At 40.8% G+C, this 22,028-nt stretch overlaps 1 protein-coding gene across 5 annotated transcripts in view; it reads left to right on the top strand.

Moving 5' to 3' along the window:
* The window catches only part of Dock4 (dedicator of cytokinesis 4), a 478,789-nt gene that overhangs the window by 226,015 nt on the left and 230,746 nt on the right, over positions 1 to 22,028 (top strand). For all 5 annotated transcript variants that reach the window (XM_045135544.1, XM_045135547.1, XM_045135546.1 and 2 more), the window contains exons 5-8: positions 619 to 715; positions 4,401 to 4,549; positions 9,415 to 9,499; positions 17,752 to 17,903. In XM_045135544.1, the coding sequence (XP_044991479.1) occupies positions 619 to 715; positions 4,401 to 4,549; positions 9,415 to 9,499; positions 17,752 to 17,903 (483 nt within the window). The remainder of the gene's footprint in view (positions 1 to 618; positions 716 to 4,400; positions 4,550 to 9,414; positions 9,500 to 17,751; positions 17,904 to 22,028) is intronic.

Here is a 22,028-nt window from a genome sequence, read left to right as displayed (position 1 = left end):
TCCAGGCTTAGTTTCTGGCTTTTAGAGAAGAGATGGGAAGACTGTTCCCCTAAACATAGAGACAGACATATTGGGATAGTGTTGTCTTACGCCCTCAATTACTGTGCTGTATACTATCAGAACTAATCATTTTCCATGGCCCTGTTCCAGATAAAATAAATGAAGGACTAATAAGCTCACGTGAATGCTGGTTAGTGTGTCGGTTCAGGTTAGTTACAGGTTCACAGTAATCAGTGTACTGATGGCTGAACAGTGTTCCTTTGACAGGTTTAAGTTCTCTGTTCATAGAACTAGTATTGCAAAAGCCGCTGCAGAGTCTGTGCAGCCTGGTGACTTCATGTAACAGGTGAGTTAGCGCTGTAGAAGTTAGGGTTGTTTCCTAGTTGTCTGACTGTTGCCGAGTAGAATACCTTCTCCATTGCACTGTTGGCTCTTGGCCTGGGTGAGGTGGCTATCCACCCCATCGCGTTCCTCACGCACACTCACAGGAAGACCCTGGGTCTGGTCACTGAACTGAAAATGACAGCTGCATTGCCTACCTTGTCTCCTAAGGCATTTGAAACATGGTTGTTATCTATGGTATTTATGTATATGTTTTATTCTTTTTTAATTTCACAGGCAATTTGAAATGGTTATTCCCACTGAAGACTCTGTTATCACAGAAATGACATCAACATTACGAGACTGGGGGACCATGTGGAAACAGCTCTACGTGGTAAGTAGCTTTTAATAACACAATTTTCTTTGTTAAAGAATTAGCATGAGAAATATGGGAACATGAAAAACTATCAGCAAATACTTGAGTGCCTGCTATAAGTCAGTGGGTCTTCATGGGGAATCAGGAATGTAGATCTTACTGTTTTCTTGTGATCTTTATGACCACTGAGCATGGGTTTTATACTTCTTTTGAATGCCACCGTGATAGAAAACATTTATTTTCTGGTAGCTAGGCAGACTGCAAACAGTGTATGAGATAATACATGCAGACATTTAGCAAAAAAGTACATGGTAAATACTTGAGAAATGCTAACTGCTGTTTTAAATAACATTGGTAAGGGCCTAAGTTGTAACCTTTAAAAGATCAGTTAATAAAATATCAGCAATATAACTACAAAAAATTTAAGAGAAATGCAATATATATTTTTTTAACCAAATGCTTCTGTGCAGGCCCTGAGCTATTTTACAGCTCTTTTCCCTGGGGCTCTGCCAGGTAGGGTTTATTCTTGAATCTTATCAAAGATGATTTATCCAGAGTTCTACACTAAGCAATAAAGCCTGAATGGAAATCTAGGTCTGCAGCTGCCAAAACCTGGGCTCCTTTCATTTCAAAGCAACTAAACCCTCATTCATTGTCTAAAATAGGAACACATAATTGTTTTCTGCATTGTTGATATGTTGCAGGAATTTTTTTTCAAATTAAATTTTGTTTCTTTCTCTCTCTCAGTCTTTCTCTCTCTCTCTTTTTTGAGACAGGGCCTCATGTAGCCTAGGCTGGCCTGGGTCTCAGTATGAAGTTGAGAGTGGTACTGAACTTCTGCTTCTGCCTCCAGAGTACTGGGATTAGAGGCATATGCCACCATAGCCAGTTTCATGCACTGCTGAGGATAGAGCCCAGAACGTCCTAAATGCTGGGCAAGCACTCTACTAATGGCACTGCAGCTCCAGTCCTCAAATCCAGGACTTTATTAGGATCATGTTATAACTAGATGTCTAGTCAGATGTGTGTTCTTCTCTTTTTCTTCTTATCTTGAGACTGGATTTCATAGTGTGGCCCTGGCTGACATGAAACTCGTTGTATTTCAGGTTGGCTTTGCACTCAGAACAATCCTGCCTCACTTTCCCAAGTGCTGAGATTCCAGGCATTAGCCACCACACTGGGGTCCTTGTCACAGTAGCAAGGCAAATTTCATGACCAGGTCTACAGCATGATAACTATATTTCTTCCTGGATTTTCTTCCCTGTACAGGAAGCTAGCTAAACAGCTCATGTTCAGTGTGTGTGTGTGTGTGTGTGTGTGTGTGTGTGTGTGTGTGTGTGTGTGTGCACGCGCACATGCATACATGTTCATGTGCACTTGAGTACCCATGTATGTGATGTTTGTGGAGGTCAGAGAACAGCCTCAGGTTTTATTCCTTAGGTACCGCCTACCTTTTTCTTTTCTTTTTTATTAAGACAAAGTCTGTCACCATCCTAGAACTCACCAATTAGGCAAGACTAGCTGGCCAGTGAGCCTCAGACATCTGCCTGTCTCCACGTCCCCAGTTCTGGGATTACAAGTGCCTGTCACTGCCCCTGGCTTCTGAACTTGAGTGCTGGGAATTGAACTGAGGTCCTCATGGTTTCAAGACAAGCACTTTACCGACCAAACTATCTTCAAAGCCAATAATTTCCATTTTCTTAAAGGATCTTTCTTCCTTCTCATCTCAGCATTTCCTTTTCATTTGAGGTAACATAAAATCCAGTTTATCGTACTAAGCAAATGTTTCCCCATGCGAAGTAACATGACCTCACTGTCACAGGAGGCCGCTTCTCTCCTTTGCTGCATGAGATTTGACTGCTTTTAAAAACTTCCTTATGTAATTTTTTTTTTTTTTTACTCTGTGGACTTTTCCTTCCTACCACTGATATCCTCAAATGTTTCTTTCTGCTTATTTGTTTTTATCAGCTAAGCTGGACTGTCCTCTCGAGGTACACAAAAAATAGCACCTATCAATCAACAGAGTCAGTCGTGATCCACCTGTGGGGGCTACAGAAGTCAGGCACAGCCCTGTGGATGGGTGCTTCCAGGCCCTGAGCTGTTGGTTACAGGAATTCTGTGCTGCGGTTCCCCTGTATTGGCTTGCAGGGGAGTGCACAACATGAGGAAAGCAAGCAGTAATGGGAGCCAGGCTCCATAGGGTGCATTAGGAGTTTAGATGAGAGTGAGATTATCTATGCCTCAGAGGATCGAGGGTGGCTTCCCGGAGCATGCTTCTTGTTTCTCTCACACACGTATATCTGATCTGCACATTCACCAACCCTCCTCAAGACATCAGGTATTGATGAAGCGGAAAACACACCACTGTTTGTTAAAACAGCTACATTTTTTTTCTATCACATAGAACATTATATTTGCGTATCTTATAGCTCTAGAGATCTTTAGATGGATGAGAACATCAATAGTTCCATAGCACTATTCATGCAGTTTATTGATTATTTTTGGCTAGGAAAGGTGGGAGATGATTACATAAAGGTCACCCTAATTTCCATGGGATAGGATTTATATTTTTTGGTTTGGTTAAAGTAGTGGTATTTGTGGAGGGTTTTTATGGACCAAGTCTCAAGTTACAGGCATTAAGAACATCTTATTTATTGTGATCCGGACATTGTGCTCAGAGTTTGAATATATTAACTGATCTTTCTTCATAACAGATCTATCCAGTAGGCTCTATAATATCCTTTGTACAGAGGAGAAAACATAAAGAGATTCATGAATTTCCAGGGTGTTCTTAGCTGGAAATGGTGAAGCCGAAATTCAGGTTAGGGTCACTGGATTCTCAAGCTGATTCTGTTTACCTTTGTATTGTGAGGCTGTTTCCACACACATTATCACTGGTCCATCAGGTAACCTTGCAGAAAGAGAATACTGTCCTGTTTTACTGATCGTAGGAAAATTCATAATCCTAAACTATTAAGTAGCAATATCCAGATTTGAATCTAGAACTTGAACCCATCTTCCTTTCACTAAACCACAGACCTTCATGACTGTCATAGAAGAATGCCTTGACTCTATATGACTTAAAGTTTTGAAAAGTAAGAAAGAGCACACTATTTTTAGAGGTCTGAATAACAGACAAACGCAGTGAAAACTAATCAGTTTATGAGTTCAACAGCTCACTGTGTTTCCAATTTTGAGATCTGATAAGGCCTTGAGGCCAACATGGAAGAAACAGTGTTTTCTGTCATGGTGCTGGTTTCATGCAGCCGCAGCTCCGAGAAGAGAGACAAGAATTTGTCAGAGAAGATTTCCTGACCGAGGGGCAAGTCAGGCCAGGCCTCAAAAGACAGCAGAGTTTAGATGGAGCTAAAGAAAAGAGCTCTCAAAGTGGAAAGCAAGGCAGTGTACTCAAAGCAGAGACTGGGTCAAGCCTTGGTTTGGAAGAAATATGGACAACAAACACAGGGTCTGCCATGGAGAGCTTGAGAAGTCAATGCTCGGTTCTGGGATAGGAGGGCAGCATTGTGAAACTGGGAGGAAAATCTTTAGAATAACAGGGGAGTTTGAGGCTAAGCATGGGGGTCTGTTGATAGAGCAGCTGGCTACAGCAAGGGAGGTTAGGACTTGGCCCTTTCTTCTTCGTTTACCTCCCAACTCAGCAAGAGGACCAGCTACCAAATGTCTCCACTTGCTTCTTTCTTAGAGAAATGAAGGCGACCTCTTCCACCGGCTGTGGCACATCATGAATGAAATCTTGGATCTGCGGCGGCAGGTGCTGGTCGGCCATCTTACCCATGACCGTATGAAGGACGTAAAACGTCACATTACTGCCCGCCTTGACTGGGGCAATGAGTAAGTGCTGACCGTCGTAGGGACATGGGGGGGGGGGATCCAGGATGTGGCAGTAGCGTGGAAGAAATCATACGGAGATCCCCTGCTCGTCTGACGCTGTGTGTGGACTGCCATAGATAGAGCCAGAAGACATTTGCTGTAGGTCCGGTGCAGGCACTGAGATGTTTAATGCCAAGTGCCCTGTGTGGTATGACAGTGTACCTGTGACCACAGGAAATGAAGTGGTCTTGGGGACTAATTCAGAATGGTTTCTGCTTATCCAGTACACTTTAGGTCTGGCATGTCTATATACTTTTAATGTATGCCTCTTGCACGCCGTGGCATAGGTCCCCAGGGTAATGTATGCCTCTTCCACACCACGGCACAGGTCCCCAGGGTAATCCAGAGGGGGACACTGATGTTTAGCTTGTGCTGAAAGTGACAAGTGTGCCACAGGGGCCTTTTATTACTGTGCGGATTAGTCCTGTGCTGACATTTTAGCCATTTGGAAGACATAGCTGCTTGGGAGAATTCATATAAGAATTGTTTTTGAATGAAATTTACTTTTAAATTAAAATGGGGAGGGCTTACTTAAAGTCACAGCCAAGCACTTGAACAATAAATCTAATCACAAAAAATTCTGACCAGTGCTGATGTCATATTAAGTATGCATATTAATGTAGGACCGAGGAGTAAGAATAAACCAACTTTGTCTAAGAATCTAGGTTTGCATACAGCCTAAGACTAAGGCAATGAAATACTTCCTTAATAACCTTCAAGGTCATGCATACAAGGTCTCCACTTCCTTTTTTGACCTTTAAAGAATCTTGGTTCAATAGAAGAAAAAGAAAAAAAAAAATGGTAAGAAAGAACCCATGGATAAATTGCCTCGTTCTGAATTCAGAAAAAAACATTTGAAAGTAGAGAGTTAATGGCCCTCCAGGAACTTCTCTGAAGGTACACTTGATTCCTGCCCAAATGTTCAAAGGGTACATGGACCTGATAGAAGGGTTAAAAACTCCATCTCACCCAAAGTACTTGTGATATCTTGTTGAACATTATATGCCACTAATGTTTACATAGTGAATAAAATGGCACAACTTCTTTATTCCTGGAAGATTCATTGCTGTAAGAAATAAAGCAAGTACAAGTGTAGGATGGTAAGAAGAGCATTGACCTTGGGACTCTACCTTTTGAAAAGTCAGAAGCAAATTTCTGAAACCTCCTCTTTCAAATGAGTGAGGTGAACAAGAAGTCCCAGGGCTGCTGCAGCTGTTGGGTGGTCTACTGAACCACTGTGTGACTTCTAGCAGCTCAGATTTGCCCATCTTGGGGTTGACTCTTGCTGTGTGTAGTGGAATGGTCCTGGGAGGCACAGCCCTATGGGCCGTTGGAGCCTGACCTTACTTTGACCTTGTTTTGACATTACTGTGACCTTACTCTTATTTTGGAAAACCTTTTGACTTTTCACTGAATTATAATTGATTTTGGTCACTATGCTGCTCCTTATTTAAATGTCGACTAGTTTATAGTCAAGAGGATGTTGGATCAAGCTAGCTTATCAAAAATATCATGGAATTGTCGTATAGGCAATAAAATGATGCCTTTTCAATTTAATGAAGAAGATAGAATGAATGAGGGGAATGAGGGATAAATGGACAATCGTTAATTATGACTGAATCATGACTCGGGTTTTGACTTACATGAGTTCTAGCTTGTACTTTGAGCCGCTTTATGGCTAATTTACAGTAAGTTGGTAAAACATTGATGCACAAAAATGAACAGTGTGATTTATTTAAATCATCCTCAGATTCATGAATTTTCTAGCTCTCATTCTGTTTCCTTTGAATTTTATTGATGCCTATTTAAGAATAATTTACAGCATGGAGATTATGCACTTATTTCATTCCATTAAGTATAAATTTATTCCCTTACTGAGAAGTGTTAAGTGGAAAAGAAGTTAAGATAATTCTCTTGCCTCTTAAATTAGATCAAATTGTACTGAAGAATACCCATGAGCACATAAATCTCTGTCTGAATCTCAGTTAAGGGTGTGTTCCATCTCCAGTTGCGTGTCAGATTGCTGAGGCATTGAGAGAAACTCCCCGGATGTCAGAAACTTGAGTGGAGAAGGAGCTGAGCCCTTGTTTCCTCATGGAGTTAGCCAAATGCAACTGCCCCTGGGGTGCAGAATGAGTGTCATGGTGTGGGTTTCTGTCACCTGGAGAGTTCTGTGATATTCTTTCATCTCCTGAGATTCTGTAAAACAAGAATGGGTTTGTCCAATACCAAATTTGACCCTTCCAGCCTGCCTGGCTCCTGGTTTCCCATATTCGATTTGGTTTCTTCCATCTTGGCTCTCCTAACCTTGCGAAACCACATAGCAACCGATAGGGCTCTTTTCACGCAACGGGAACTCTAAGATAAGAACCTTGTATAAGTTGATAACAGAGCACCAATTCCCTGGCATGCCAGCCCAGGAAGGTCTTGTGCACAACTGGGGTTTGTCTTTATCATCCTACAGTGATGTAGGTGAGCTACCCTTCAAAGACTTTTTGTTTGTTTCCTCATGTCATATGACTGATGTCTAAACTCCCAGGTTCTCCTTCACAATGGAGCATCATTGGCAATCAATGATGATTAGTCCTATTTGCACTGAGTGTTTTATGCCAGCCTCCCATTAACTGCTGACCAGCTATGGCTTGTTTGTTCATTAGTCAGGTGCCCAAGTGAGGGCCAGTCAGGTGTGCTTCATGAAGGAGCGACAGTCCCATGAGCACTGCCTCTGTCTCGCCTTTCCCCGGAGAGAGTGTGGGTCAGGCAGCTTTTCATAGAAGCTTTGGCTGAGGCAGACACTGATTTCCCATGTGACTGCATACTCTTTCCTTCACTAACTAATCTTTCGTCAATGACATAGACCATGTGTCAAATGTGTGATGTCACTATGGTGTGCTAACTCTCTGACGGGATGGAGAATAGGAAAAGACTCTACTTGAGTGCCTAGTAAGGTGTTCAACAGAGGACATGGGAAATTTGAGAATAAATGGTTGTGCTTATTGTGATTTGAAAGTTCAACTGAGAGAATGGGTGTGTGGTTTCTTTGAGTACATTAATGAGTCAAACATGATTTAGGAAAATTGAGGAAGCATTTTACTATCTGAAAGACTGTTCGTGCTTTCAAGTGACAGTCTTCTAATTTTAAGAACGAATGTTTCTCAGGGTGGCTAGGCAATGCTTGGCTTAAAGTAGTTGTTAGATTAATAAATTTTATTTATGAAACTTTAATGAAATTTTTCAGGAGGATATCGAGTGTCAGGATTCTTCTTCTTTTATTCTGAAAGTAAGAACGCTATGGCTCCATTATTGGAAGTGCAATGCCGGAAGGTTTCCGCATTAGAGAGACTGAGAAAAGGATACAGAATAAGTTACTCTCAGGGAACTTAGCATGAGGAGTACAGTATGGTAGTGGAGGCAAGTCTCATAGAGGGCCTTTTGGCTTTGGTCAAGCTCTAACTGAGGTGCATTACCAAAGGCATGAAAAGCTATCAGTATGCCTGTGGATCCTTAAGGACATGGAGTTATATGACATTGATATCTGTGTTACTCAGTAGATTCCCTAGAGGGGTGTGTCTCCTGCCCATAGTAAGACATCCTAAATCAGTCACCTTACTTGATATCTCTGACATTGATGGAACCCCAGCCTTAATGCAGCAAAGCCATATGTTGACTACAATGACACCTGACCCAAGGTATTAAGTCACTTTACCAGCCCAACCTAAGCTATGCAGCTCCAATTCTCCTGCCTTTACATTTTCTCATAGTGACTAACACTAGAACTCTCCATGAATGACCAGTGACAAGGACTTCAATGGGACAAGTGTTAACTGTTAACTCTGCATGCCATTTTGGGGGTGGGGGTCGTTGAGATAGGGTCTCACTCTACCTCTGGCTGACCTGGGATTCACTATGTAGTCTCAGTGTGGCCTTGAACTCATGGCAATCTCCCTTCCTCTGCCTCCCAAGTGCTGGGGTTGAAGGCATGTGCCACCACGCCTGGTTTTCTTTCTTTCTTTTCTTTTTTAAATGAACTAATGAGTTTAGGTAGTTACCTACAGAACATGAAGTGTTGCTTGCAAGAACTGGGCAACTTGCTAGTGGCAATACCACTGAAGAAAACGCCTCTCTCACCCCCAGCAACTACTAACCACTCATAAATCCTCAGGGAAGTATAGAATTCTCTGAACCCCTGGCCCTCCATGATGGAATTCTAACACTTATATCAATCTTGGTTAGGACTTGGGCAGGTAACCACACCTCCTAGGAATTCTATACTAAAAGGACAGCACTTCACGGCACTCTACCCTTTCTTTATGCTCTTCCCTTCTTTTGCCTCCTCTTCTACAACATTCCCTTGGTGTGTGTAGGGGGTAGAAATTGGGGTGATATAGATGTCCCATTCAGAGCTGAGAATCCCACATAGATCAAGTCCTAGAGGCCAGACTTCCCAACACAGTTATCTAATAACCAAATTATTTCTAACTCTCATTTCTACTCTACTCCAGTGTAGAAGTCTTTCTTTCATTGTTTGCTTGGTTTATTTAATGAAAATTTGTGGGGTATTAAAGACTCCATACCATATATATCACCAACTGGCCAGAGTGTTCTATTGAGAGCATCAACCATCCCTCTTGATTTGCACTCATTTGCTGCTCTTCAAGTGCTGCCCCACCTCGTAACTTGTCCAAACTGACCACAGAAACAAGTCATACAAGAAGGAGGCATGGTGATTGATAAATCAGAGTTAAAGACAGTGTAGTAAAAACATTGTCCTTCATGTATTCCCTAGAGGTAACTTCTCTCCCAAATGTTTGCAACTTGTTTTGTAGACAGCTGGGCCTGGACCTGGTGCCTAGGAAGGAATATGCAATGGTGGACCCTGAGGACATCAGCATCACTGAGCTGTACCGACTGGTAGGTTCATAGAACATGGGGCTCACTTCTAATTTTGTGGTTTCCATAGCACTCTTCATATGTGATTATAAGAACAGGATGTTCCAAGTTTCATTTGAAGAATAAAGAGACTTGAAAGTCGAGGTGACCCTGCCCCAAGTATGGTAATGAAGCATTTTCCCGGGCTCAGAATGACATGAAGTTCTCCACTGGACCCTAAATCTGCAGGTTCTAGAAAATCCACAATTTTAAATTCTTTTGCAAGTCTTTATATTATTTCATAGATTAGTGAAATGCTTAAAGGTCATATGTATTGTGTTTCTGGACAACTAATAGTATTCAGCCATGTTTACCCCTTATTATTTTTTAAAAAATTTTATTTATTTATTTGAGAGGGAAAGAGGCAGACCGAGAGAAAGAGGGAGAGAGAGAGAGAGACAGAGAATGAGAATGGGTGTACCAGGGCTTCCAGCCATTGCCAACAAACTCCAGATGCATGCGCCACCTTGTGCGTCTGGCTTACGTGGGTCCTGGGGAATTGAACTGAGGTCCTTTGGCTTTGCAGGCAAGCACCTTAACCACTAAGCCATTTCTCCAGCCCTACCCCTTATTAGTGTCATATATACTAACTTGCAAAAATGTCTCTTTGACTATCAACTGCTGGCCTTAAATTCATCCTCTGGTCCCAGCCTAATTCTAAATGTTGAAGCCCATTGATCACTCTAAAATATTTGAACAGTTTACTCATCATAACATTACCTATGATTTTAAGTGACATTAAGATTTTTTTTTTTAGCCAGTAGGTTAAAGTCAGATTTTCCTTAAGCATCTAGGTTGCCCCCAAATAGTTCTATCTGCCTTCAGAGCCATCCTTGTGTTCTCAAACGCATATGTAGCATCTTCCTGTTTTCTTGATATTGACTCAGCTCACTCAACCCTCAGATTAGAGAAGAAGGTGACTGGGAAGGGCTGCATCAGGCCATACTGTTCCTAGATGGAGGCCCTGTCTGAAAGAGTAGCTTGTTTCTTTGGAGTGGCTTTCCATACTTTTCCTGAGAGTAGTGAGATACTCTTCCCTGAAGATGATCCATCACATCTGAAAACTTCTGTGGGAAAAGCATCCTCAATTCCATCAAGGGAGCTGATCCTCTTGAGAAGTTAGATCGCCATCAGATTGTCTGTTCTTTATGCTGCAGAGGCTGCCTTTACCTTACACAGAACTTCTTGGGAAGAGTATTTCCTGCTATTTTCCTTTCTGGCCTCCACACTAAGCAGAGCAGCTGCTATGTCTTTTTTCTTTTCTTTTTTTTTTTTTTTTTTTTTTTTTTAAGTGGTTGGAGTAGGACCGAGGAGGAGGAGGAGGAGGAGGAGGGAACAAATGAGAAAACTCCAAAGCTCAATCCCCAGTACTTCCTTGCACAGAAAACAAATCCAGTGAATGTAGTTCACTTCTCAGTTAACATCTTCTCACCTTTTTGCATCAATCACATTCTGTAATGTCACATCTTTACTGTTAGTTTAATCTATTGCACGTTATATTTCATCTCTGAAACAACTGTCAGTAGTAATCTTCAAGTTACATACATATTCTGTTCCCTCTGTTATGCTCAACACAATCATGCCCAGTGCTTCATTATAATAAGTAGTCAATGCTGGGCGTGGTGGCGCAAGCCTTTAATCCTAGCCCTCATGAGGCAGAGGTAGGAGGATCACCATGAGTTTGAGGCCACCCTGAGACACCATAGTGAGTTCCAGGTCAGCCTGGCCTAGAGTGAGACCCTACCTCAAAAAACCAAAAAAAAAAAAAAAAAAAAGGGCAAAGTATAATAAGTAGTCAATATTTTTGAAGTCATTATGCTATTATGACTATACTATGAATTGTGGCTCCAAACAATTAGATTTCAGTCTCTATCAGCTCTGTGCTCTTGGATGTATGATTTAATCTCATTGAGACTCAGTTTTTCCATCTACTCCTTAGTAAAATAATTCTCTTGATTTTTGTTATGACCATCTCTCCTTGACTAATAATAATTGAAAAAAACACCCAAATAGTTAATTTTCAGTACTTTCTCATCTTTGGTTTATTTTCATTAGAAAGGCAACATGGCAAGAATAGTTGAGATCATCTATGACAAATCTCGGGATTAGATTTGGCTGTTTTTAATGAGATGAGAGTTAGCAGCGTAGACATGATAGAAATTTAAATCTCGAGCTCTGAGTTGGTTGGTGGCTTCGTTGTGTGCAAAGGGTACAGGTTTTTACTATGTAGTGCTCGACCTCCAACATCAAGAACCCCTCAACGTGTGAGATAGCTACGAGGATTGTAGCCCTTTCTTCCATACTCCAGGCAGTTGGAAGCACATAGGTTTCTGTCAGTGACGGAGCTATGTTAGTGAGCCTCTCCAGAAGTTCCACGTGACATTCCCATTTACTTCTCCTTAGCAGAACACAGTTGAACTTGCAGATTTATTATTCAATGTCAACTGTTTGATAAATGACTAATAATGTCTGACACAAATGCATTTTGTTTTCTCTAATTTGCCTTTCTATTTGCACTTTGTCTTCTGTTCTTTTCCTTTAACATTGCATGTGGAGGGGCAAATCGATCTCACCTCTTTCAGCATTTCCTGTCATCTCATTGGTGGGAGCTGTCTGGAGCACAGTGGTGTTAGGATTCTGAAACCTCATGTAGGCTCTCATTGAGCAGCAACGTCTGCCGTTGCTGAGAAAGACAAGAGCGGTTGATTGCCATAATTTTGTTGCTCAGATTCTAGTTCAAAGTTTTCATTTATAAATGAGAAAAATAAAGCATATGATTTTTCATGAAAACTAAATTTCTCAGTAGCAATTGCGTTTTATGATGTTTAAACAAAGATAATAGTTTGGGAGAGGAACCTCAATGCATATAACCTTCATAAGGATCTGTTCTGATTTTGAAGCAGCTTTTAGTTTTCTTAAGTTTCTGTTTGTGTCTTTGTCTGTCAATCATCAGGTTTTCACTCTAGTCTTTTAAAAAAAAATGATATTTGACTTCACCGGTGAGAGTTAGAACATACCATCACCAATCCTATGTTGTTGTTTTTGTTGACAGTTCATTATCACTTTGGGTCAAGGATCATGGTGTGGTGATCAAATGGATTCTTTCTTTCTTTTTTGTGTTATATTTGGAAAATAAGTTCCAAATTCATATCGTATCATTAGGAAAAAAAATCTTGCTTTCAATTTCTGCTAGCCCTGTTAGCAGATCTTTCTCACCTAATTATGCTCATCTAAGCAGGAAAAGTGCTAAGCCTCGGGGCTGTTAACATATGTCCACTTAGGAAGGTTGGTGTAGTGCCAAAGGCCACACATCTCAGTCCTACTATAAAGATCAGCTAATTAGCTGGAGTCTCTTGTTATTGGGCCTGAAGACTATCTTTAGAAGAACGTTTTGCATTTGTAAGGTCATGTTGTCTTGTTACCTGTCCTTAGTGGACTAGGCCAGTGCTTCCCAAGAGAAGTTAATGCCCCCCACCCGTCTGACGTTGTCTGAAGACAGGTTTTTCCACATGGATGGGGGTGTGGAGAGGCCAGAGAAAGGTGCAGAACTCCCTACAAAGCCCAAGACTGCTCCCACACTAAGGAAGCATCCCACCCAAAGTCTTAGTAGCCTTGGTGTTGAGAATCCTAGGTGAAGACTATTTATCTAGTCATGACCACATCATAAGAAGTTTTCAAGTTTGAGGCAGTGAGTCTTTGGGAACAATCTGTTTTGCTCCTAATCAAAGGTCCACTTAAACATTTCCCATAGCTAGTTAGGTGTATTTGTAGCCATGAATTATGTCAAAATGGATTTTTGGCTCTGTGTTACAAATTATAGCTCTTGAAGTGTGAGCATGCTTTTTTAATTTTATATTTATTTTATTATCTATTTGAGAGAGGGAAAGAGGCAGAGAGAGAGAGAGAGAGAGAGAGAGAGAGAGAGAAATGGGCACACCAGGGCTTCCAGCTGCTGCAAACAAACTCCAGATGCATGTGCCACCTTGTGCATCTGGCTTACATGGGTCCTGGGGAATCAAACTGAAGTCCTTTGCTTTTACAGCCAAGCACCTTAACCGCTAAGCCATCTCTCCAGCCCCCATGCCTTTTTAATTTTGTGATGGCAGTACTGTTTTCACAAAGACATTTTTAGTACTTCCCCAAAGCAGCAAACTACCAAATGATAAACAAGTAATGATATGCTACTTAAATCCAAATCCATGCCAGCCCTGGAAGAAATGGTGGGCGAGAAGAGGGCGAGGGCGAGTGCAGTGCTAGAGGATGCCAGGCGCAAGGGCCCAGGTCGCAGGCACAGAGCTTAGACTCAGGCAGCTTATTCCCAGCATGCATGCACAGACCAGTGGTCCAGGTCAGGAAGTCGTCACTCCAAAGACGCTGCAGCACATTCTTCAGACTGCTGTGCTTTGCGGATCTGCAGATGATGGCCATCAGTGACTATCATCCCTTATTGTCCTTCCCCTAGGGGACTTTTAAACAAAGGCTGTCTGGACACACACATCCCAACCCCCTAGAAATTCCCATTTAATTGCTCTAGGATGGGACCTGGGCATACATTTTTTTATTATTAGTTTTGTACTCAGTGAATACAGTCAAGGTGGTACCACCGTTAGCCTCCTCCCTGACCACCTCCCTCTGCAGGGACCCTCCTCGTTGTGAAATATGGGTCGTGTGCATTGTGTAGCCATCAGTTATGAGTAGGAGGCAATGTGTCAGTGTCATAACCTAACGTATGGCTCTGACATTCTTTCTGCCCCCTCTTCTGCAAATTTCCCTGAACCATGTTGGGTTCATTTTAGCTCTGCTTCAGTGATGAGGTGTTGGGGGCTTCTGCGTCTCTGGATCTCTGGTTTGGTAGGAGTGGAGTGTTCTATGTGTCTGTTCTCTTCACCCTTGTGCTGGTACCAGGTTCACCAAGAAAACAGCACTCTTGTTTTGCCAATTATTCTTAGTTTCAGCTGGAACCCTTTTGAGGTATGATGGGGTGGTTCTGTCCTTAGGATCTGCGTCTTTCTGAAAAAGAGAAACAAATTCTCCAGTGGAGAGTAAAGTTAGCACCAGATAAATGGGATAGCCCATGTTTTTTTTTTCTTTTGTTTTTTGTTTTAGATAGAATGTAATATATGTAGGCTCTCTTGGTAGTGATAAAGTGCAGTCAAGGTTGAGAATCACTGATCTACATATATTGGATTCTTTGCATGAGTAAGGGAGCTCATTTTTTATGTCGGTTCTTAGTAAATATCAAGATTAATGCTGGAAACTTTGCACTCTCTGAAATCAAATCCAGATACCACCTTGGGGTCAGCTCTTCATATTCGACCTTTATACCAGCTGTCTAGCTCTGGGCTTTGCAAGACATGCATTTCTTCAGATTAGCTTGTGTTGTGATATGCTTTTGACTATTCATATGTGCAACTTTTAAAGATACTCAGGAAGTGAGTTAGTAATTTTAGGAGGAGAAAAAGACTTGTTTTTAAATTTAAAGAGATTTAGTTTCATGAACATATGATGTCTTTTGCCATAGTCAAAAGGATTATAAAAGCATAAAGTAGAGCAGGTGTCAGAGAAAATATGAAAGAATTGTGTTTTTCCTATAATTAGAATATTTTTTCTCTAACAAGCTGTTTAAAAGTAATTATGGCTAGTACATAAAAAATACTTAATTTTTTAATTTTATTTGAGAAAGAGAGAGAAAATGTGTGTGCCAGGGCCATCAGCCTCTACACACCAACTCCAACTGCATCTGCCCCCTTGTGTACATGTGTGACATTGCATGCTTGCATCACTGTGTGTCTGGCTTACGTGGGACTTGGAAATTTGAACATGACGTCTTAGACTTTGCAGGCAAGCATCTTAACTGCTAATCCTTTTCTCCATCCCCCAAAATCTTTTAAGAAAAATATATGTATTCTTACAGAGAGGAGTCCAGTGTGCTTGTTGAATATAAAGTGATTATAGTTCATTCAGGTAGTGGGTTATACTTTATTTTTTACTTTTTCAAGTAGTTAAAAGAAAAAGCTATAAACCTAAAAACTTATAATGACATGCTGTTTCATTGCCAACCGTAAATGGTAAAGATGGCATTTCAGTCTGAAAAGTCGGCCAGTCATTCAGTAATTACTGAAACCTATTTAGAAGCTTTAGAAGATGACTAATGTGGAAATGGGGTTATATCCTTTCACCCCCAACAAAGACTGCAATCATGGTGTTCCAGTCCCTGTGGTCAAAATTATTTCTTCTTTTGGTCAGGCGATGCGGAGAGGTGACATCTGTAGTTTCTGACATGACAGTACTGGTCTTCCACTGCCTCAGTACCTGTTCTGCTAATGCCCAGGCCTTCCCAGGAGTCTTCCTGAAGTCCAGCTTTATTGCTGATCACACTGTGGTCCAAGAGCCCAGAGCTGGCCTGTGGGCAGTTGACAACTGGGTTAAGTAATTCCTAGCAGCCTGTGGAGCATGTTCTCGTTGCCATGGTCCTTTTGTGGCATCTTCTGAGAGTATCTGCCCCTCAATCTCTGAAGGCTAAGGGACAAACAACCTGGTCCCACATGATAATCAGCTAGTGGAGCCCTTGCTTCAGAGACATCATGAGTCCCGTTGGCCCTTTAGCTTTCTGCCACAGGAGCCCTTCTCCAGTGAGTCTTCTGATTGCTCAGGCTGAAGCCAAAACCCTCTTGACGGATGCTCCTGATAATACATTTCTTCTCTCATATTCAACCTTGCAGTGACTCACTATTGCATTCCCAGCACTTTGTGTATTGAAGGGTCTTCCCCATGTTCTCCTTGCCCTTGAACCCCTGGGTGACACCTCTCGTCCCTCAATCTGTGGGATTCTCCAGTTCTGGTGCTGCCCCCACGTGTGGCAACAGCTTGCTGCATTAAGAATAAGATGAAAGTGGCACTGGGTACTTCTTCCTGCCTTAGCCCGTGACAGCCAGTTTCTTACATGAATCATAAAATATTTGCCACAGCCCAATTCATAAAAGCTCCTCTAAGAGATGGCTCAGTGGTTAAGCGATTGCCTATGAAGCTGAAGGACCCCCATTGGAGGCTCAATTCCTCAGGACCCATGTTAGCCGGATGCACAGGGGTTGCATGTATCTGAAGTTCGTTTGCAATAGCTGGAGGCCCTGGCACACCCATTCTTTCTGTCTCTCTCTCTCTCTCTCTCTCTCTCTCTCTCTGCCTCTTTCTCTTGCTTTCACTTTCAAATAAATAAATAAAAATAAAAATAAAAATAAACTGTTTTTAAAAAGCTACTCTAAGTTTTCAATTTAGCACCCATGCTATCAGACCCACATGGTCTTTAAGGAGATAGAATGGGTGGGACCTCTTTGTGCTTTTGCTAAGGACCACATGGTCTCTTACAGAAAAATAAAAAAAAATTAAAAATTTTTGAGTAATAAGAAGTTATAGATACATTGTTCAGCCTTCATTAATGAAATGATCGCAAACTACGTTCTTTTTATCAATTTTGTTTCTTGTACTAGGAATTGAACTTGGAGCCTTGTGCTTGCTAAGCAAGTGCTTCCCACTGAGCTATATCCCTACCCCTTTCATATGGTTGTATTTGAAGGCAAGGTCAACAAATACCCCAGGCAGGCCTTGAGCTTGCTCTGTAGCCAGGCTTTGAACTTGTGATCCTCCTCCCTCAGCCTCTCAAGCCAATGGGATCACAGTTCTGCACCACCAGCCCTATAGTCAGTTTCCTAAAGGATAGCTACTTTGTTCTCCTCTTGGAAATTAATTACAATTAGCAAAAATCCTTTGAACTGTCTGCTTCCTGAATCTATGCCATGATTTGGTATCATTTTTGAAAATTTATTTGCAAGCACAGACAGGAAAAGGAAGAATGGACACTTGCCCCTACAAATGAATCCCAGATGCATGTACCACTTTGTGCATTTGGCTTTACGAGGGTACTGGGGAATCAAACCCATTCATTAGATGTTGGAGGCAAATTCCTTAACCACTGAGCCATCTCTCTCGCCAATTGATACCATTTTAACATTAATATTTAAGAAAATTGCAGCGAGTTCTTTTGATGATCTATAGACTGCATAGGAGTTTGCTACAAAGTTTAGAAGAAATTAGATATTTAGATGAGATACTAAACCCACCATGAAAGAAATTTTAGTCTAGGACATCACCACGGCATCACGGCTGACTAGTGTATCGTGTTCTTCAGTTCATGATGGTCATGTTTGCTTGTTTTCTGGGGACTGGGTCTCATGCAGATGGAACATCGACATCGGAAGAAGGATACTCCAGTGCAGGCCAGTAGTCACCATCTTTTCGTCCAGATGAAGAGCCTCATGTGTTCCAACCTAGGAGAGGAGCTGGAAGTCATCTTTTCACTCTTTGACAGTAAAGAGAATCGGCCAATCAGGTAATGGCACATGCAGATCAGACCAAATGTCTTAATGTCATCATGGTGATTTCTGTGATTGTCATGCTGTGTACCATTTTCTAATAGCCTCAGTTTCCTCATCTCTAGAACTCTGAGTTTCTGCCTACACTCTAGATGTTTGATAGGTTACAGACACTCACAAGGGCTATAGAATTATATAATTAACATTAAATGGAAGTAAGGCCTGAGAATCACGTTTATTGTTTGTTTAAGTTGTTTTATGTTGATATGCAAAGAAGACATAGTTTCTCTATCATCCCAAGTTTATCAAAGTCAGTATGGTCTGTCTTTCAATTTGTCAGTATATTGTTAAATTAATCCTACCCTCTAGATAAAATGGCATCAAGAGACAGTTAAGTACATGAAAATGATTCTTTAAAGTATCAAAGTTCTAAAATGTTAAAATGTTCCTCACAAATAGTGTAGCATCAACAGTGATCAGCTCAGGCCCAGATTTATCATAACAAATCACCTTGTTTAACAGCAAAAGCATTCACTAAACTGAGGAAAGGTAGGAAAGCCCTGTTAAACTAAGTAACAAACTGTTGATCATTTGAAGCTTGTACTGCCACGACTCAATTTCTTTGCATAAAAGACAATTTTTGTTTAAAATTGAGTTTGGGGGCTCAGCAGCTAAAGGTACCCCAGGTTTGATTTCTCAGTACCCAGGTAAAGCCAGATGCACAAAATGGTGTGTGCATCTGGGAATTCACTTACAGCTGCAAGAGGCCTCGTTGTGCCCCTGATTCTGTCTGTCTCCTCTCTTTCTCTCTCTCTGCTTACAAATAAATATTTATTTTAAACTGAATTTTCCACATTGTTGAGAGAATATGAATCTAATTAAAAATCTGACTTCTCCAGTCACAATTTATATATGTGTGTATGTATGTGTGTGTGTGTGTGTGTGTGTGTGTGTGTGTGTGTATATTCATCAATAATTCTGTTACACTCATCTAACAAATACTTACATGATAATTTTTATATACCAACTACTGTTCTAAGCTTGTAAAATACTTACCTAGTTCTTGTATATATTTTATGAAGTGGATACTATTAATATCCTCTATTTTTATGGGTGGCAAAACTACAGTATAGAGACTTAATGCATACTTTGCCCAAAGTCATAGAGCTGCTCTGAGGTGGAGGTAGTATTTTCACAGGCAGGACATGCAGAACTCAGCATGCTCAACCACTACTCCACACCTACTCTCATTATCTATGAAGTTTATAACATGCTAAATTCTTTCACAGGCAGTTTTTACTCACCAGTGTGTATTAAGGGGTCTATGTAGTTCTTATAAGAATCAGAGTGGAAGAGACTGGAGCTCATTAAGAATTGGCAGGAAGGATCCAGTAGTGAGGGAAAGACCACACTCAGAGAGGCAGGAAATCACTAATGGGATAAGGATCCCTTAGGAGATGGGTGTCAGGAAACAGACTAAGGTTTGTAGATGTGAGATTAGCCAGGGCCAGAGAAAAGAAGGGAGGGAACGGTGTGGATATGCACTACCGAGCCATAGTATTGACAACACAGATTGTCATTATATAGAGAAAGAGAACTGGCATTGTATGGTATAATACCTCTTTTGGCTTACATTTAAAAATTGGCTCTTATACTATAAGGAATAGAAATGACCATAATGTTGATGCCTTGTGTAGACTGTGGGACTTTGCAAACATACACTGATGCTTCCCTCCCCTTGATACATTATTTCACCTATACCATACTGTAATTTATGGACCATTGAAAACAACATGGTTCAGTGGTTGACTATCTCCAACTTTCATTACTGTGTGTAATGATTTATTCTAAGCCTTCATTAATTAAAGTTGTAAATTTGTCTTGGGACTAATTCATTGCTTCGTTCCCATCATAGAATTTACTTGCCGGTACTTGAGCATCACCATTGGTCCCCAGCTAGTGTTGGTCTGCTAGTGTATGTGGACTGCTGACGTGGCTTTTATCTCAGAACTTAGCAGCAAGGTAGATGTCTGGAGGAGGTATCGTTCTACTAATTACATAAAGTTTCCCCTATGATGACACTGTGTTCATAAGAATTTCTGAAGATAGAAATGGTTTCCTACTGGCATGTAGTTAGAATCATTTTCCTTGAAATGTTTCATTTCCATATAAGCATTCTATTGACTGGAATTACTTTTTATTCAGTGTATGAGTCAAATTCTGTTATTTAAGGATAAGGTAAGTAGTCACTGCAATTTTTTCTGATATAGATTCATACTGAACCTCTATGAGTTACTTTCCATCTGGGAGGTATGTCTTCATGTGTCTTAGACATATCATTTATTGACTCGAAGTGGCCCACCTCTGAAGTTCAGTGGCCTTTGTTGAAGTCCTGGCTGTGCCATTCATTAGCTTTGGCAAGTTAATTCCTCTCACTCCTCATTTTAGCTTGCTGACTAAGTGAGGATAATGATAGTACTTTCTTCATGGGATCACTTAAATGCTGAATTCTCAGGATGATACCTCACACATGAGTGCTTGAGCAGTGAATTTTAGGTATGGTGAAAACCCTAAATAGGAAATACAGTTTAACAGATTTGCAATTGTGTGGTGCCTGGTTTTGGACTGTGAAATTGTACATTCTAAGGAATTGTTGAATTTCCTTGTTTGTGGTATTACAGTTATTTAACATTTAGTAAACATATAAAATGGAATTGTGAACATGGTTTGTTTTAGATTACTTCAGAAATAGAAAGAACAGCAATGGGAGGGGGTAGAAAAATAAGAAACTGATAGGTGTAGATTCCCCTTGATAGAAATATGGGTTCTTATTTATTTCTGCAGTTAATGATTGATCTGTTTAGCACCTTTTTATACATGAGAAATAAAACAGTGGAAACAGGCAATTTTTTCAGTGTCTTTAGAGAAAATTGGCTTACTGGCTTGTATGGTTGAGTCTCTTGTCCCAAAGAAGATTTGGATCCCATTCTGCCTAGAATATCATATTTGAATCTATGTGAACCAATAGTAATAGCTTTGATAAGATATTTGACAGAATTTAAGTTTAAAAATTTAAATAAATTTAAGTTTATAGTTTATATAATAAACTTTAAATATCTTTAATTTATATTTAAAAAGTGTTTCCTAATAGCTGAACAGCATTCAATATGGTATAGTAAAATTCTTAATAATGCCTTTAAAACATAGGCTTTGATTCACTTATGAAATTAAATATATAGGTTTTAGGAGAGTTATAAACATCCTGTGAGAGAAAAATCTTGACATTCTTAAGCAAAATCCTGTGTATGTAAAAGCCTCTGTCTTCCGAACACATTGAATGCATGTAGGTTTCTCCTGCCCAAGGTGGAGACTCTAGATATAGGCGGTGTGTTGCCTACCATCGCCTGTTTGTCTGCACACTCCCTCAGCTCACGTGCACCGGAGTGCCTGTCGTGCCCGTAGTGCAGGGCCCAAGGATGAAACCTGGAGCAGCTAACAGAGGCCGCAGTGGAAGAGTCTGCTTTGAAAACAAAGAAGACACTGTAACTAATATGTGAGGTGGGAGCTGTGACATGAGGGGGAAATGTTGACGTCACAAAGAGGAGATGTGACTCTGTAGCCGTATTTTTAAGAAACATAGGAAATGACATCAAGTGCCAGAACCAAAGAGTTTAGGGTTGAAAGTGACTCGCAGGAGGAAGGTTAGCAGATTGACCAGGACTGTAACAGGAGTGAAGCACTAACTGTGCCCACACGACAGGAAGCCTGTAGTCTGAAGAGAAGCTGTAGTTGCATGTTCATTGTAGCGCTTTTCACAGTGGCTAAGAAATGGAAACGGCCTATGTTGCCATCAACAGGTGGAGGACCTGACTGATATATGCACACAAGGTGGATGTACCTGGAAGGTATTATATGTGAAATAAATCAAGCAGAGAGAGATAAATATCACAGACATGGAATGTAAAAAAAGTTGAATTTATAAAAAGAGAAAGGAGAATGATGCTGAGCGTATTTTGAGGGCAGATTGGAGAGACGATGGTGGATGGTCACAGAATTTGTTAGCTAGTAGAAATAGGCTCCAGAGATCCATTGCACAATGTGGTGATTATAATTAGCAATAATGTATTATAATCTTAAAAATT

Source organism: Jaculus jaculus, chromosome 16, assembly GCF_020740685.1.
Source record: "Jaculus jaculus isolate mJacJac1 chromosome 16, mJacJac1.mat.Y.cur, whole genome shotgun sequence".
NCBI lineage: Eukaryota > Metazoa > Chordata > Mammalia > Rodentia > Dipodidae > Jaculus > Jaculus jaculus.
This window is presented reverse-complemented; position numbering and strand designations above follow the sequence as displayed.